Consider the following 17,927-nt stretch of genomic DNA (forward strand, 5'->3'; position numbering starts at 1 on the left):
TCCCTCTCTCCAAGACAGCGTTCCACGCGCCGAGGGCATGTGTCGTAAGTGACCGTTCTGTGGAGACCATGGGTCAAGACTGTCTGTCTTCAGACATTCCCGCAGGGTGGATCCATGAACAGCCAGAGACTCTTAGGCAGGCAAGAGGCTGGAGACAGGAGTGTGGAGAAAAGATGGGGAGCAATTGCTCTGCAGGCATTTGAAAGGAGACCTGAGCAAGGGGTCAGTTTAAAGACGGTCGGGAAGGACAAGGAGTCTACTGCAGGCTTGAATGAAATGACCAGCTGCCAACCCAGCAACATCATTCTAGAATAGTCTCTGGACTTGGCCGGGAGGGTTTCCCGTGAGGTACTCACAGGTGTCACAGCACGTTCCTGGAATCGTCATGACTTTCCCCTAAGAAGAGAGCAAAATCTCAGACTTGATGCGGAGAACCCCACCTGGGCAAGCAGTCGGGTCACGTAAGTTCCCGGTGCAGAACTCGGAGCTGCGGGCTGAGACCCCTCCACGTAACTGCTTCCCAACGCGAGGGTGGGCCACGTGAACACCGCCCCACGCAGAGTCATCCCAATCACCATTCCCAGGAGAAGCGACCTGGCTTTTCGTCGCTCACCTTCCCGTGCAAGGATCACAGTTTTGCTCGAATGGACAGGTTTTTAAAGCATTGTGCCGGAGAAAACTGTCTCTCCGTTACAGTTTTAATTATGACACTGTGTGTGTGTGATGTCTGTGAGTGTGCAGGGGGGCACGTGTGCAAGTGTGCATGTGCGTTTATACGCATGCGTAGGGAGGCCAGAGGTTGACACTGGGTGCCCTCCTCAATCACCCTCCTTGTGGCTTATAGAGGCAGAGTCTCTCACTTGAACCCAGAGCTGGCGGATTCAGCTAGTCTAGCCTGCCAGTTTATCCTGGGAATCCCACGTCCCTGCCTCCCAAGCACTGGGATTACAGGCGGCTGCCACACCCACCCACATTTACACGGGCTCTGGGGAGCTGAACTCTGGCCCTGAGCAAAAGAAGGATGGCAACGCTCTATCCACTGAGCCATCTTCCCAACCCCAGTTTTGTCAGTTCAATCATTCTTTAGTCAGGACAGAGATCTATCTTGACACCAGGAAATCATGTAAGAGTTAGGCTGCTTGCTATTCAGATCTCTCTCTCTCTCTCTCTCTCTCTCTCTCTCTCTCCATATATATATATATATACTTTTTTTTTTTTTGGCTTTTCGAGGTATGGTCACACTCTAGCCCAGGCTAGCCTGGAATTCACTATGGAGTCTCAGGGTGGCCACGAACTCACGGCGATCCTCCTACCTCTGCCTCCCGAGTGCTGGGATTAAAGGCGTGCGCCACCACGCCCGGCTGGGACTCTATTCTTGAATTCAAAGATCAAGACAAAGTAAGACACCGAGACGTAAGTTACAACCACTCACTCCTTCAGCGAGACATCTGTGCTCATCAAAGGGTGGGCAGCTCGTGACTGTCTTTTCCCAGACGTACTCCCCTCTCTCGTTGACCTTGCAAAAGTGACTGTCGCAGCCATCTTGGAGTGTCTCATCACGCTGGGAAGAGAGAGGAAGGAGGGTAAAGCTAAGGCGGTGACGGTGTTAGGATTACCTTGCTACTGCTAAACGTCCTTGACTCCTTGGAGTTGCTAAAATAATTTGGATGTCTATGGGGGGGGGGGGAAGAGACAACATGCAAATTCTTATGCTCAGAATATACAATAGAAAGAGCCTCCATTCTATAATTTGTTAACTATAGAGAGAACTGCCATGAGTGCAGAAAATCTTCTGTCTATCCTGGTCACGTGAGGGCAGGAACCCACGCCCCCCACCCCGACACACACACACCACCCTGGCTGGTGAGTGCCTACAAGATCTGAAGCCACAGAAACAGCAAGCTGGCCGTTGAGAACCAAATACAGGATGAAACGAGGCACTGCCTCTCAGCCCCTCCAGCTAATTCCAGTCATCACAGATGACTGCCACTCCAGTCCTACGGATTCTCAAGCTACAGAACATCTTTAAAACTCAACTTAGGGCTGGAGAGATGGCTTAGCGGTTAAGCATCTGCCTGTGAAGCCTAAGGACTCCGGTTCGAGGCTCGATTCCCCAGGACCCACGTTAGCCAGATGCACAAGGGGGCGCAAGTGTCTGGAGTGGCTGGAGGCCCCTGGCATGCCCATTCTCTATCTATCTGTCTCTTTCTCTCTCTCTCTGTCTGTCTCTCTCTGTCACTCTCAAATAAAAAAAATGAACAACAACAACAAAAAAAAATTAAGGCCGGGCGTGGGGGCGCACGCTTTTAATCCCAGCACTCAGGAGGCAGAGGTAGGAGGATCACCGTGAGTTCAAGGCCACCCTGAGACTCCACAGTGAATTCCAGGTCAGCGTAGGCTAAAGTGACACCCTACCTTGAAAAATAAAATTTAAGAAAAAAACTCAATGTACTGCAAGTCCTGAGGCACACACCTATCATGCATTTGTCAAGAAGAGCAAAATTATAATCAAAGAGGAAATCCTGTGCCTTCCACAAGTCATCATCTACCTTTTCATTACAAAGTCAGAAAGAAGTGGGGGAAAGACCCCCAAGCAGTAAACCAGCTAGCGGTGTGAGAAGGGACCCTTGAGCTCAGCGCATTCCCACCTTCAGCGTCACGGTCTGTCCTCCTCTCAGCTGAATGCTGCAGGCTGTAGGCAAACATCTCCCACAGCATTCGCTGTGGCTCTTCTCTGGCTCATAGCCCTGTGGCCAGGAGAGAAAGCCGCCAGTTAACCTTGCAGAGCTCCCTGAGTCGGGCCAGGCCCACGTTGTCGGCACGCCGCCCTTCCCATCCCATCATCCCTCCTCGGGTTCAGAAAGCCAACACCCCACTTCCAGCTTGAGTCGCATCTCATTTCTTCCCTTCAGATGTAGCAATCTGACCAGCTATTAAACCAGATCTTGCCCCCAGAACAAATTGCAAACTCTTATTGTTTACTGAACAACAATTTGATTTTCTGTTGTCTTGAGACTGATAGTCAAAATGGAATTTAATTTTTGCCCCAAATCTCACTTCTCCAGTCTTCCTTATCTTGGTAGATGGCCTGGAGGGCCTCATTGGTGAAGTCTGCCAAAAAATTAGGAAGGCGTGATGCCAGTCTTACATAAACTCTTAGAAAATGGAAAAGGAAAGCTGGGCGAGGTGGTAGCGCACGCCTTTAATCCCAGCACTTGGGAGGCAGAGGTAGGAGGATCGCCATGAGTTTGAGGCCACCCTGAGACTACACAGTGAATTCCAGGTCAGCCTGAGCTACAGTTCATGAAATAATCCTTAATAAACTGTCCTGCCCCCAAAAAGAACACCAATGCCAGTGAGTGCATTTAGCAAGGAGGTAGAACACAAGAGGAATATGCAAAACAAACTGTGCTACAACAACAAAACCATGACTTTTAAAAAGTTTTACTGGAAACTTTAATATATAAACACACCGTAATTTGATCATGCTCTCATCACATTATTCTCTTCTGGCCCCTCCCCCCCACCTCCACTCCACTGAGGACCCTCCTCTTTCCACACAGCCCCTCCTCTGTTTTGCTGTCTCATCCCTTTTGTCTTCCTCTCTCCTCCACGTCATGACCTTTGAAAATTCCAATTGCAGTATCATCCGAAAACTGAAGATTCAAGGGAGTTAAGTTTAACAAAATGTAAACCACAAACCGTTGGGGAGCAGAGCAGATTTAAAGACTGCTACAGCTTTGAAATGTATGTGTACCTCCAAAATTCAAAGGTTGGAACATAAGCCCCAAGGTGAAGGTACCAGGAGGCTGGGCCTTGAGGGAAATGATGACATTCTGGGGACTCTGCCTTCATGGCTGGATTGGTGCTCTTATGGCAGATTACCCAGAATGCCTTCTGCCCTGTGGCTTTCTGCTACGTGAGACACCCCAAGCATGGTCATCAAGCCAGATATCAAATCTGAAGGGTAGCCATGATTTTGGACTGCCCAGTCCACAACACTTAGAAAATAAATTTCTACTCTTTTTTTTTTTTTTGAGACAAGCCCAACAGACTGTTTTTTTTTTTTTTCTTTTATGCGAGAAAGAGAGAGAGAGAAAGAGAGTGTGTCTGTGAGAGAGAGAGAGAGAGAGAGAGAGAACTGGCACACCAGGGTCTCCAGCCATTGCAATCAAACTCCACACACGTGCGCCCCCTTGTGCACATGTGCGACCTTGCGCTCCTGCGTCACCGTGCGTCTGGCTTACATGGGACCTGAAGAGTCAACATAAGTCCTTAGGCTTCACAGGCAAGTGCCTTAGCCACTAAGCCATCTCTCCAGCCCTAAATTTCTATTCTTTACAAATTACCTATTCTCCTTGGACATGGTAGTACACACCTATAATCCCAGCACCTATGAGGCTGAGGCAGAAAGATTGAGAGTTTGAGGCCAGCCTGGACTACTACGTAGTGAGTTCTAGGCTGGCCTGAGCAAGAGCCTAGCTTTAAAATAATCACTACTCTTAGTGTGTCAGAGCAGCACACACAGGTTGAGACAAAAATCTAAATAAATGAAAAGTTCATAGGCTGAAAAACACAGTATCATCAAGACATCCATTCTTTCAAGACTAACCTACAAATTCTATGTGCTCCAGTGTACTTTAAATTGTTTTCATGAGCGTGACAAGTCAACGGTAAATTTATATGAAACGGAAATGGCATAAGCAACCCAAACTATCTTTCAAAAGAACAAAGTTGAAACATCTTTGCTATCTGATTGGGAAATTGTCCTAAAGCTACAGTAACAAAGTCAGCAATGTGCTAGAGACACTAACCAGAAGATGAGAAAGGGTTCAGCAATGGATCCACACGTATTCAGGCAGCTTGTTTTTATAAAGGTAGCACCGTAATTCAATGAGGGAAAGGGTAGGCTTTCAACACATGGGGCTGGAACCACTGGATTGCAACAATGGGGAGAAAATAAACCCTAACGACTAAATGCAAGGTAAATTCTAGAGGTCTGGAGGGATGGCTCAGTCAGCAACAGCATTTGCCATGCAAGTGTGAGCCCTGGGGTTTGGATCCCCGGCACCCACAAAACTGCCAGGCAGGGATGCCAGCCCCACCTGCAATGACAGCGTCAAGGAAGGAGAGATGGGGATTCCTCCAGACAAAGCAGCTGCAAAGACTGGCTGAATCAGTGAGATATGGGCTCCACTGAGGGACCCTTCCTCCTTAAAATAAAGAGGAGGGTGAGAAGAAAGACACCCAACATCAATTTCTGGCTGTCACGTATGCACACACCCACATAGGTGCAAAAAAAAAAAAAAGTCCCAATACATCACGGATCATAGACCTAAACATAAAAGTAAAACTATAAGCCGGGAGTAGTGGTTAAGGCATCTTTCTGCAAAGCCAAAGGACCCTGGTTCAATTCCCCAGGACCTATGTCAGCCAGATGCACAAAGTGGTGCATGCATCTGGAATTTGTTCGCAGTGGCTGAAGGTCCTGGTACACCCATAGTCTCATTATCTCCCTCCCTCCCTCTCTCTCTCTCTCTCTCTCTCTCTCTCTTTCTCTCTCTCTCCCTCCCTCCCTCTCTCCCTCCAAATAAATTTAAAAGTATAAAAGCCAAGCTATTGAGTGAGAGAAAAGATTTTTAATAAATATAAAGAGCACCGGGCTGGAGAGATGGCTTAGTGGTTAAGCACTTGCCTATGAAGCCTAAGGACCCCAGTTAGAGGTGCGATTACCCAGGACCTCAAGTAAAGCAGATGCACAAGGGGTGCACGTGTCTGGAGTTTGTTTGCAGCAGCTGGAGGCCTTGCACGCCCATTCTTTCTCTCCCTAACTGCCTCTTTCTCTCTCTGTCTGTCACTCTCAAATAAACAAAAATAAACAAAAAAAAATTTTAAAAAAAGAAAGAGCATTGTGCTGGGGGTGTGTTATACACACTTGTACCCTTAGCAATTGGGAATCTGAAGGCCCATAAGTTCTAGGTCAGCCTAGGCTATGTAGTGAGACCATATCTCAAAACAAAAAGCATTAGCGGGGGGAGGAGCTGGCGAAATGGCTTAGCGGTTAAGGCATTTGCCTGCAAAGCCAAAGAACCCAGGTTCAATTCCCCAGGACCCACGTAAGCCAGATGCACAAGGGGGTGCATGAGTCTGGAGTTCATTTGCAGTGGCTAAAGGCCCTGGCGCACCCATTCTCTCTTTCTCTCTCTCTTAAATAAATAAATAAAATAGTTTTTTTTTAAAAAAAGAAAAGGAAAAAATATCCAAAAAGCATTAGTGGGCCATGGTGGCTACAACCTTTTAATCTCAGCACTAGAGAGGCAGAGGTAGGAGGATCACTGTGAGGTCAAGGCCAGTCTGGGCTACAGTGAGACCCTACCTGAAAAAAAAAAAAGTACTAACATACAAATATAGAAGAAAAAAAACCTCATACAATTCTATAATAAAAATGCAAGCAATCCAACTCAAAAACAGTAAGAATCTCAAACCAACACTTCACAGAAGAAATGGACAATAAGTACATGAAGTATTTTATATCCCTAGTCAGCAGAGCAACACAAATTTAAGGTATTCAGAGATCTAAACTGGGTTGGCGGCACATGCCTTTAATCCCAGGCAGACATAGGAAGATCATCATGAGTTCAAGGCCAGCCTGAGACTACAGAGTAAATTCCAGGTTAGCCTGGGCTAGAGTGAAACCCTGCCTAAAAAAAAAATTAATTAATTAATTAAAATCAAACACTCAGAGATATTACTCCACATGGCTAAATTCAAAGCTTAGCAATACCCAACATCTGTAAGGAAATATCTGGAGCCACCTCACAGGAGAAGTTTTTCTCCCTGAGGACAAGGAGTGGGCAGGTTCGTATGCCCTGCCCTCCCGCGTGTCCCAGAGCTGGCATGGAAGCTCAGCAGCCTTGCTACTGAGGACACAGCTCAGCTGTGAGCTGGGTGGTGGTTTAAGGGGAGAGGCCTTCATTTATACCTGCACTGCAAAAACTCACAGCTTCTAAACAGCATGGCTTCCACAGTGTGCAAAGATACCCTCACCTCTGGGAGACATTGTAAGACTGCTAACTTCTCTTCTTGTGAACTAAAAGGTTTTTTGTTGTTGTTGTTGTTGTTTGCAAATTCACATGTTTATTTTGAAAAGTATTTACTTAGTTTGAATAAATTAATTGTAAATAAAAATTAAACTAGAGCTGGGGAAATGGCTTAGCAGTTAAGGCGTTTGCCTGAAAAGCCTAAGGACCGGGGTTCGATTCCCCAGGACCCATGTCAGCCAGATGCACAAGGGGGCGCATGCGTCTGGAGTTCCTTTGCTAGGGGCCCTGGTGTGCCCATTCTCTCTATCTGCCTCCTTCTATCTCTCTCTCTCAAATAAATAAATAAAATATTTCTTTAACAAAAATTAAGCTACAATACATAGCCTGAATAGAAATTACAAGGACACACACAACACAGGACTCAAGTTTTCAAGTTTCCTCGCATTAGTCGCAGAACACAGGGCAACCTAGAAAATGTCAAAAATCAGTTAAATTCTTTGGAAAAAAAAAAAAAAAGGTGTAACCAGCAGTTACTGATACATCACAGCTAACTTGTAATACAAGTTTCCTGACACGCATTTCCTGAGTGAACCCAAATCAAACTCTCGCTTTTGGTTAGAGAAGCTTCTCTTGTCAGATGGGGGCGACCGCTGAGGAAGCCCGAGACGCATCGAAGTGTGAAGAAGAAAAGGTGGGGTGCTCATCACTAAGTGAGACATCTCTACCACATCCTCAAGGGGTCAAGACAACGCTGTGGGAGAGGTGGCAGAAAGAACGTGAAAGCCAAAGGAAGGCTGGCGGGGGGGGGGGGGGGCTTTGGAACGTGTCTTCCACACACAAAGTGCCCTTGCACGTTTGTGGTCACAGTGGCTGTCGAGACTTGCACAAACCTACATAATATGGTGGGGGGGGGGTGTCATCAAAATAGAAGATTAGTTGGAAAGAAGGGATTCAGGGGAGGAGGGGGGGATAGAAGAGAAGGACCAAGAGGAGGGTGGAGAGGATTATGATCAGTGTACATTGTGTATATAAACAGAGATGGTCAATAAGATGTTTACAAAAATGTAAAATCACCTGTCCCATTTCATAAAAACAAAAACTCCATGCTGGGCGTGGTGGCGCACACCTTTAATCCCAGCACTCAGGAGGCAGAGGTAGGAGGATCGCCATGAGTTCGAGGCCACCCTGAGACTACATAGTGAATTCCAGGTCAGCCTGAGCTAGAGTGAGACCCTACCTTGAAAAACAAAACAAAAAAGCTCTCTCTTATTACACTCACCCAAAAGAAAAAGGGAGAGAGAGACAAAGAGAGAGAGAGAGAAATCCCGTCAAAACATTTAAACAATAAATTTAGTTCTGGAAGAAACCAACTTTGACCCTTTTGGTTCCCATTTTACCACATTTAGTAAACATCACACTGGCAGTTTTTCGTTGGAAAGACTTGCTAACCAAACTCCCTAACACTCCATGCCCGGTGGCTCATGCGTGTAACCCCAGCACAGGCATGAAGCAGGCGGATTTCCATCAGTTTGGGCCAGCCTAGGCTACGGTGTGACGCCCTGTCTCACACTATAAAGAGAGAGAGAAGGAAAGAAAGAGATATCCCCGCAGGTTAGTTTCACACCCGGCCGGAAGACTCGTCCCGAGATCAAGGGCAGGCGTCAGTAAGCTCGCTCAGAAGTGAACTTGAGCAATTTGCTCCTTGTAAATCACGCCATGAACTTGATGCGTCTTCGGGGAGTCGGACGTGAGGACGGAGCTCCGCGCAAGGCTGGGGGACCTGGACCCGGGCCAGAAACCCCGCTTTGAAGTGACGCCGCTTGGAAGTTGAGGGCCACGAGCTTAGTATTTCAGTTGCGACGTTGAAATTGTGTGTTTAAAAAAAAAAAAAACCACACTATTCCTGGAAGGTACATGGGCGAGGAAGAAAATAGACGGGGTAAGCAGTGAGTGAACGTGAGTGCTTGTGAGTCAAAATGAAGAAATAAAATACGGCTTCAATCAGGCGGGATTTCACGGGCGCTGGCCTTCGGGCGTTTCTAGTGAGGGCTAGAAGAGACGAGGAAATTGCGTCACCTCGGCGGGCCTGAGGAGAGGAAAATGGACAAAAGAATGGAGATGGGTGCATGGGGAGGAGGGGGTGACAGGACCATGGGGCGGTGGTGACATCCACACGCCGAGGAGGCAGAGGGTAAGCTGAGGCAAGAGCAGGAAAAGCAAAGGATCATGGGAGGAGAGAGACCAGGAAGGAAAGTAAGAGAGAGTGGGAAAGGAGAGGAGCCATGGCTCTCGGGTGTGGTTGGGGACCCAGGGGTCAGAAGGGACCATCAGGGCAGGAGTGAAGAAAGCAAACCCCCAGCCAGCTAATGAATTGGTCTGCTTATCTGAATGTGCTTCTGCAGAAATGTCGAGAGCTGGCAACAGTGATGCCATGCTACGAGCCTTAAGGACAGTTGAGGTCGTTAAGGTCCCTGGAAATGGCTACAATACCTTAATGTTGAAGCATTTTCATAAGACTTGATTTTAATGTAACTTGTTCTGAGTTTAATGAAAGCTAAGAATTAATAAATTGCATTTTTTTTTGAAGAAAAGAAAGCAAACCCCATGTGCCGTGTCTCCTTCTGAAGGCCGATTTCCTGCCACAGCCCCGCCTTGAGCAAGACGCATCGCTAAGGGCCATGGAGAGCACAGGATGAAACTCAGTCCCGAGCTCTCCTGAGGGTAGGAAGCCCCCTCATGACCTAACCCCCACCATACTCCCTGTCCTGTCCCCACCTTCTCAGGGGTCCCTGGCCCCTGCTCCTCCCCGTTTACCAGAGCCACTGCCTGTCCACCTGCAGCCCTGCCCATGGGGTCACAAAGCTGAGGGGAGAAGCCTCGAACCTGGCCGCACAGGAAACTCAGCTAGCAGCGAGCTGTCTGACCGATCAGAGGCCCCAAACACAGAGGGGAGCTTGAGGGAAGGAGCCAAAGCCTCCTCATGCATTTAAGTCCCACGCACTTACAAGGGGCTTTTAAGTAAAATGGTGACTAAAAGTTGTAATCAAAACAATGACAGGCACCCCGTGAACAATTTTATGTATCAGTTAAAGTGGTGGCGCACGCCTTTAATCCCAGCACTCGGGAGGCAGAGGTAGGAGGATCGCCGTGAGTTCGAGGCCACCCTGAGACTACACGGTGAATTCCAGTTCAGCCTGGACTAGAGTGAGACCCTACCTCAGACAATTAAATTAAATTAAAAATTAAAAATAAATAAAACTAAAATACTCTTTAAAATGATGAAACACTGTCATGTGCCAGGCTAGAAACCAACCTACTGAGAAGAATTCACCTTAGGGAAGCATCCAGAGCCAGCCATCGTAATGACTCAGCAAAAACAGAACGCAAACGGAAATGGCCAAGGTTTGAAGGTTGGTCACGTACGCTGAGGCCCATTCATGCAGACGAAGATGTGCAGGGCCTTGCACACCACAAGAGTCTGGAAAAGTACTGGTTGATCTATTTTAATGTTTCCAGAGAATGGCACTGAAGTCTCCTAAGATGTGTTTTAAGCCATCCAGAACTGTGAGCATAGCATGATAACCCTTGAAAATGTGGTGGTTTGGTGTCAATTTGTAAAACAAAGAAAGAAAATGATTAAAATTTACATGACTTGGGCTGGAGAGTTGGCTTAGCGGTTATGGCACTTTCCAGCAAAGCCAAAGGACCCAGGTTCAATTCCCCAGGACCCACGTAAAGCCAGATGCGCAAGGTGGCACGTGATGCATCTGGAGTTCAAACAGTTCATTGGTGGTGGCTACAGGCTCTAACGCACCCATTCTCTCCCTCTCTCTCTATCTCCCCCCTTCAAATAAATAGAATGTTTTTTAATTTACATGACTTAGTTATAATTAGTTTGAGATGTGATTTGAATAGGTGACTTTTAGTCTCCTTCTAGATAGGTGTCAGATATTGTCAATTATCAGAAACTAAGATTTGAAGACCCCACTGAGGTCCCATAGCTGGGGACCTATACCCTCCAGGTCATCCCTCGGTCCCCGAGACGCCCGTACCAGGGGGCAGGCCTCACAGGTGGTCTTCCTGCACTCCAGCTTGAATCCAGAGACGGCTCCCACCTGCACGGTGCACCGGCAGACTGTGCACAGGTCGACCATCACGCTCTTCCCGGGCTGGAAACAGAGGACCAGAGTGAGAACACCCCCACCCATCCCCACGCACACCCAGATCCTTCTCTCCCCTCGTCCCCGCAGACACGCAACCATACAGCTCCCACCAGCCCTCACTGTGGGTCACCTCTCTTCTCTGGGAACCACCCCCTTTCTGCCCTCCACCTTAAATGCGGAGCTTATCAAAGAGGGCAGAGAGACAGTGGGAGAGTGGACCAGGTAGGAACGGACACTGTCTTCACAGTGCTTCTCTGGGTGCAAAGACATGCCCACATGCCCACATGCCTAGGGTGGACCGGGAGGTAAGTGAACAGCAGCAGACTGAGCCCCGGAGAGCTAGGAGCTGGCTCAGCCGGGCTCTGTGGGGAGACGTCTCTCATTTCCTTCCATTTCCGCCGTGGACTATGTTGCCTGCCCTCCCACAGGGGCCCCACTTGCTCCAGCTTACCCCGATGATGGTGCCATTGAGCAAACAGGCCTCCATGGGCTCTGGTGAGAGAAAAGGAAGGATTCTGGGGTGCTCGGTTAGCTGAATTTTTTTTTTTTTTTCCCGAGGTAGGGTCTCACTCTAGCTCAGGCTGTCCTGGAATTCACTATGTAGTCTCAGGGTGGCCTCGAACTCACAGCGATCCTCCTACTTCTGCCTCCCTGAGTGCTGGGATTCTTTTAAGAGCTGGGTGGAGAGTAGTTCTTTGGGTTTGCAAGAGGTGAAGTTCTATTGCTCTTGGAATTCACAAGGAATCCAGAGCTCACTTGTGGAAAGAGTTGTTGTTTGCTGCTGCCCTCTGCTTGCCTGACTGTACGTCTGTGTGCCAAGCAAAGCTAAAAGGGTGGCGATACCTTCCTGTAATTGGGACATTCAGCACCATTGAAAAGGTAATCGCACTGGGTTTGGTGGCACAAGACTTTAGTCCCAGCACTGGGGATGAAAAAGTAGTAGGATTGCTGTGAATGAGTTCTAGGCCATTCTCAGACTACAGAGTCAGTTCCAGGTCAGCCTGGGCTCCAGTGACACCCTACCTCAAAAGAAAAAAAGGTGCAATTAAATAGATAAAGAGAAACCACCTATTTAAGAAAAGAAAGCTGGGCATGGTGGCACATGTCTTTAATCCCAGCACTCGGGGAGGCAGAGGTAGGAGGATCACGGTGAGTTGCAGGACACCCTGAGACTACATAGTGACTTCCAGGTCAGCCTAGGCTAGAGTAAGACACTACCTTGAAACAAAGAAAGAAAGAAAGAAAGAAAGAAAGAAAGAAAGAAAGAGAGAGAGAGAGAGAGAGAGAGAGAGAGAGAGAGAGAGAGAGAGAGAGAGAGAGAGAGAAAGAAAGAAAGAAAGAAAGAAAGAAAGAAAGAAAGAAAGAAAGAAAGAAAGGCTGGAGAGGTGGCTTAGCAGTTAAGGCACTTGCCTGTGAAGCCTAAGGACCCATGTTCAACTCTCCAGATCACATGTAAGCCAGACACACAAAGGTGAGGCAACTGCAAGGTCACAATGACCACTCGGTGGCACAAAGTGTCTGGAGTTCGATTGCAATGACTGAAGACCTGGTGCGCCAATTCTCTCTCCCTCTCTGTCTTGTGAAAGAGAAGGAAAGTGGAGAGGGAGAGAGAGAGAGAGACAGAGAGACAGAGAGAGAGAGAGAGAGAGAGAGAGAGAGAGAGAGAGGGAGGGAGAGAGAGAGAGAGAGGGAGGAGGTAATCTCCAGAGTCAGAAAAGCCCTAGGGTCAAACCCTGGCCCATCACTCATTTAACATCGCAGGGCTCCGAGCTGATCATGGTAATCCTGAGGAAACTATCATTGTTGCCTCCTTTTCTCTGCTTTCTCATAAATACATTGGGAATAAACGGGAAGAATTTGTGCCCATTTCTCTTAATTGGAAGAAGGCAAAGAACTCAAGAGCCACAGGAAACAGAGAAGACTGAGGGTGGTCCCACACTACCCCAAGCCCTGGCTGGCACGCCTTACCGCAGCCGCAGCTGGGGCAGCACCCTGTGGTCTTACAGCTCAGACGGAAGCCTGTGGGACAGGAAGGGACTTCCAGCTGAGGGCAGGAGACATTCCTCTGCTGCACAAAGACCTCCTCCCTCACTCGGACACACTCGTTGACGAGGCAGGGGTCCTCAGGGGAAGTCCAGTGAGAGCCGACCTGAAGAGCACCAGAGGCGGTCACATTCGCTGGGCAAAGCTTGGGCCGTGCCATGGTGGCAGCGTGCCAATTCCAGGGTCTGAGCCCCCATTCAGAGAAAAAGAACAGAGTTCATCCCAGTGAACTCAACCCACTAGGACAAAGTCACCCTACCCAGACAATGGCACAGAATTCTGTGCCCCAGATGCTGCCATCTCCAGCCACAGAGGCACCTGGGGAAAGCCAGGGATAACTCTGACACCCTCATCATTAACTCTGAGCTGAAGAGAGATCCAGGGATCTCCACCTGTGAGGTCATAGTGTGGCTGACATAGAAGTGAGGCAGAGAGATCCGGGGATCTCCACCTGTGAGGTCATAGTGTGGGTGATATAGAAGTGAGGCAGAGAGATCCAGGGATCTCCATCTGTGAGGTCATAGTGTGGCTGACATAGAAGTGAGGCAGAGAGACCCAGGGATCTCCACCTGTGAGGTCATAGTGTGGCTGACATAGAAGTGAGGCAGAGAGATCCGGGGATCTCCACCTGTGAGGTCATAGTGTGGGTGATATAGAAGTGAGGCAGAGAGATCCAGGGATCTCCACCTGTGGGGTCATAGTGTGGCTGACATAGAAGTGAGGCAGAGAGATCCAGGGATCTCCACCTGTGAGGTCATAGTGTGGCTGACATAGAAGTGAGGCAGAGAGATCCAGGGATCTCCATCTGTGAGGTCATAGTGTAGCTGAAACAGAAGTGACGCAGAGAGATCCGGGGATCTCCACCTGTGAGGTCATAGTGTGGCTGACATAGAAGTGAGGCAGAGAGATCTGGGGATCTCCACCTGTGAGGTCATAGTGTGGCTGACATAGAAGTGAGGCAGAGAGATCTGGGGATCTCCACCTGTGAGGTCATAGTGTGGCTGACATAGAAGTGAGGCAGAGAGATCCAGGGATCTCCATCTGTGAGGTCATAGTGTGGCTGACATAGAAGTGAGGCAGAGAGATCTGGGGATCTCCACCTGTGAGGTCATAGTGTGGCTGACATAGAAGTGACGCAAAGAGATCCAGGGATCTCCATCTGTGAGGTCATAGTGTGGCTGATATAGAAGTGAGGCAGAGAGACCCAGGGATCTCCATCTGTGAGGTCATAGTGTGGCTGACATAGAAGTGAGGCAGAGAGATCCAGGGATCTCCATCTGTGAGGTCATAGTGTGGCTGATATAGAAGTGAGGCAGAGAGATCCAGGGATCTCCATCTGTGAGGTCATAGTGTGGCTGACATAGAAGTGAGGCAGAGAGATCCAGGGATCTCCATCTGTGAGGTCATAGTGTGGGTGATATAGAAGTGAGGCAGAGAGATCCAGGGATCTCCATCTGTGAGGTCATAGTGTGGCTGACATAGAAGTGAGGCAGAGAGATCCAGGGATCTCCATCTGTGAGGTCATAGTGTGGCTGACATAGAAGTGAGGCAGAGAGATCCAGGGATCTCCATCTGTGAGGTCATAGTGTGGCTGATATAGAAGTGAGGCAGAGAGACCCAGGGATCTCCATCTGTGAGGTCATAGTGTGGCTGACATAGAAGTGAGGCAGAGAGATCTGGGGATCTCCATCTGTGAGGTCATAGTGTGGCTGACATAGAAGTGAGGCAGAGAGATCCAGGGATCTCCATCTGTGAGGTCATAGTGTGGCTGACATAGAAGTGAGGCAGAGAGATCCGGGGATCTCCATCTGTGAGGTCATAGTGTGGCTGACATAGAAGTGAGGCAGAGAGATCCAGGGATCTCCATCTGTGAGGTCATAGTGTGGCTGACATAGAAGTGAGGCAGAGAGATCCAGGGATCTCCATCTGTGAGGTCATAGTGTGGCTGACATAGAAGTGAGGCAGAGAGATCCGGGGATCTCCATCTGTGAGGTCATAGTGTGGCTGACATAGAAGTGAGGCAGAGAGATCCGGGGATCTCCACCTGTGAGGTCATAGTGTGGCTGACATAGAAGTGAGGCAGAGAGACCCGGGGATCTCCATCTGTGAGGTCATAGTGTGGCTGATATAGAAGTGAGGCAGAGAGATCCAGGGATCTCCACCTGTGAGGTCATAGTGTGGCTGACATAGAAGTGAGGCAGAGAGACCCAGGGATCTCCATTTGTGAGGTCATAGTGTGGGTGATATAGAAGTGAGGCAGAGAGATCTGGGGATCTCCACCTGTGAGGTCATAGTGTGGCTGACATAGAAGTGAGGCAGAGAGATCCGGGGATCTCCACCTGTGAGGTCATAGTGTGGCTGACATAGAAGTGAGGCAGAGAGATCCAGGGATCTCCATCTGTGAGGTCATAGTGTGGCTGACATAGAAGTGAGGCAGAGAGATCCAGGGATCTCCACCTGTGAGGTCATAGTGTGGCTGACATAGAAGTGAGGCAGAGAGATCCAGGGATCTCCATCTGTGAGGTCATAGTGTGGGTGATATAGAAGTGAGGCAGAGAGATCCAGGGATCTCCATCTGTGAGGTCATAGTGTGGCTGACATAGAAGTGAGGCAGAGAGATCCAGGGATCTCCATCTGTGAGGTCATAGTGTGGCTGACATAGAAGTGAGGCAGAGAGATCCAGGGATCTCCATCTGTGAGGTCATAGTGTGGCTGATATAGAAGTGAGGCAGAGAGACCCAGGGATCTCCATCTGTGAGGTCATAGTGTGGCTGACATAGAAGTGAGGCAGAGAGATCTGGGGATCTCCATCTGTGAGGTCATAGTGTGGCTGACATAGAAGTGAGGCAGAGAGATCCAGGGATCTCCATCTGTGAGGTCATAGTGTGGCTGACATAGAAGTGAGGCAGAGAGATCTGGGGATCTCCATCTGTGAGGTCATAGTGTGGCTGACATAGAAGTGAGGCAGAGAGATCCGGGGATCTCCATCTGTGAGGTCATAGTGTGGCTGACATAGAAGTGAGGCAGAGAGATCCAGGGATCTCCATCTGTGAGGTCATAGTGTGGCTGACATAGAAGTGAGGCAGAGAGATCCAGGGATCTCCATCTGTGAGGTCATAGTGTGGCTGACATAGAAGTGAGGCAGAGAGATCCGGGGATCTCCATCTGTGAGGTCATAGTGTGGCTGACATAGAAGTGAGGCAGAGAGATCCGGGGATCTCCACCTGTGAGGTCATAGTGTGGCTGACATAGAAGTGAGGCAGAGAGACCCGGGGATCTCCATCTGTGAGGTCATAGTGTGGCTGATATAGAAGTGAGGCAGAGAGATCCAGGGATCTCCACCTGTGAGGTCATAGTGTGGCTGACATAGAAGTGAGGCAGAGAGACCCAGGGATCTCCATTTGTGAGGTCATAGTGTGGGTGATATAGAAGTGAGGCAGAGAGATCTGGGGATCTCCACCTGTGAGGTCATAGTGTGGCTGACATAGAAGTGAGGCAGAGAGATCCGGGGATCTCCACCTGTGAGGTCATAGTGTGGCTGACATAGAAGTGAGGCAGAGAGATCCAGGGATCTCCATCTGTGAGGTCATAGTGTGGCTGACATAGAAGTGAGGCAGAGAGATCCAGGGATCTCCACCTGTGAGGTCATAGTGTGGCTGACATAGAAGTGAGGCAGAGAGATCCAGGGATCTCCATCTGTGAGGTCATAGTGTGGCTGACATAGAAGTGAGGCAGAGAGATCCAGGGATCTCCCTCTGTGAGGTCATAGTGTGGCTGACATAGAAGTGAGGCAGAGAGATCCAGGGATCTCCACCTGTGAGGTCATAGTGTGGCTGACATAGAAGTGAGGCAGAGAGATCCAGGGATCTCCATCTGTGAGGTCATAGTGTAGCTGAAACAGAAGTGACACAGAGAGATCCAGGGATCTCCATCTGTGACGTCATAGTGTGGCTGACATAGAAGTGAGGCAGAGAGATCCAGGGATCTCCACCTGTGAGGTCATAGTGTGGCTGACATAGAAGTGACACAGAGAGATCCAGGGATCTCCATCTGTGACGTCATAGTGTGGCTGACATAGAAGTGAGGCAGAGAGATCCAGGGATCTCCATCTGTGAGGTCATAGTGTAGCTGAAACAGAAGTGACGCAGAGAGATCCAGGGATCTCCACTGGCGTGGCAGTTGGTTGGCTGGCCACCCTTCTAGCAACAGCTCATGGATTACATGACCTGGATTCATTGTGAACAGGAGAGCACAAGTCTGTTGTTCATGCATCTCTCCAGGAGCCTCTCCCCAAACCCACAGAAAGGGAAGTCTAATGGCTACAGGGCATCCCAGGTGGGATTCCAATGGTACCAAGAGGCTGGTTAACTGCCCTGTGGGGAAGCAATGGAGGGTGGAGGAGAACGCAATGTCAGCGTTGGATGGAGCACAGCGTGTCATCCCGGCTATGGTCTCTGCTCCCCTTCCCCCCCCCCGGGCGCACACCTACACTCTTCCAGTAAGACTGAGAGTCCCCTCGTGGTGAGCCGGCCACCACCTCACAGGCAGATGGCAGGCACCTTCCACAGCACTCGCCTTCATGGAGGACGTAGGAGAAGCCCTGAGAAAGAGAAGGAACAGAGTGTACGCTGGGCCAGCAGCTCAAAAGCAGGTGTTCTTCCCTGAGCAGCATGAGAAC

At 49.2% G+C, this 17,927-nt stretch overlaps 1 protein-coding gene and 1 non-coding gene across 2 annotated transcripts in view; one reads left to right on the forward strand and one right to left on the reverse strand.

Annotated features, from left to right (window-relative positions):
* Positions 1 to 17,927, reverse strand: part of Vwf (von Willebrand factor) — a 167,817-nt gene that overhangs the window by 3,220 nt on the left and 146,670 nt on the right. Inside the window, exons 44-50 of the mRNA XM_045139643.1 lie at positions 17,739 to 17,849; positions 13,175 to 13,355; positions 11,658 to 11,698; positions 11,096 to 11,212; positions 2,649 to 2,747; positions 1,433 to 1,561; positions 357 to 396 (exon numbers count right to left, since the gene is read on the reverse strand). Coding sequence (XP_044995578.1) covers positions 357 to 396; positions 1,433 to 1,561; positions 2,649 to 2,747; positions 11,096 to 11,212; positions 11,658 to 11,698; positions 13,175 to 13,355; positions 17,739 to 17,849 — 718 coding nt within the window. The remainder of the gene's footprint in view (positions 1 to 356; positions 397 to 1,432; positions 1,562 to 2,648; positions 2,748 to 11,095; positions 11,213 to 11,657; positions 11,699 to 13,174; positions 13,356 to 17,738; positions 17,850 to 17,927) is intronic.
* Positions 9,400 to 9,532, forward strand: LOC123456496. Its single transcript, XR_006634571.1, has one exon. It is a non-coding gene; the product is annotated as a small nucleolar RNA SNORA33 (small nucleolar RNA).

This window comes from Jaculus jaculus, chromosome 23 (genome assembly GCF_020740685.1).
Source record: "Jaculus jaculus isolate mJacJac1 chromosome 23, mJacJac1.mat.Y.cur, whole genome shotgun sequence".
Classification (NCBI taxonomy): Eukaryota; Metazoa; Chordata; class Mammalia; order Rodentia; family Dipodidae; genus Jaculus; species Jaculus jaculus.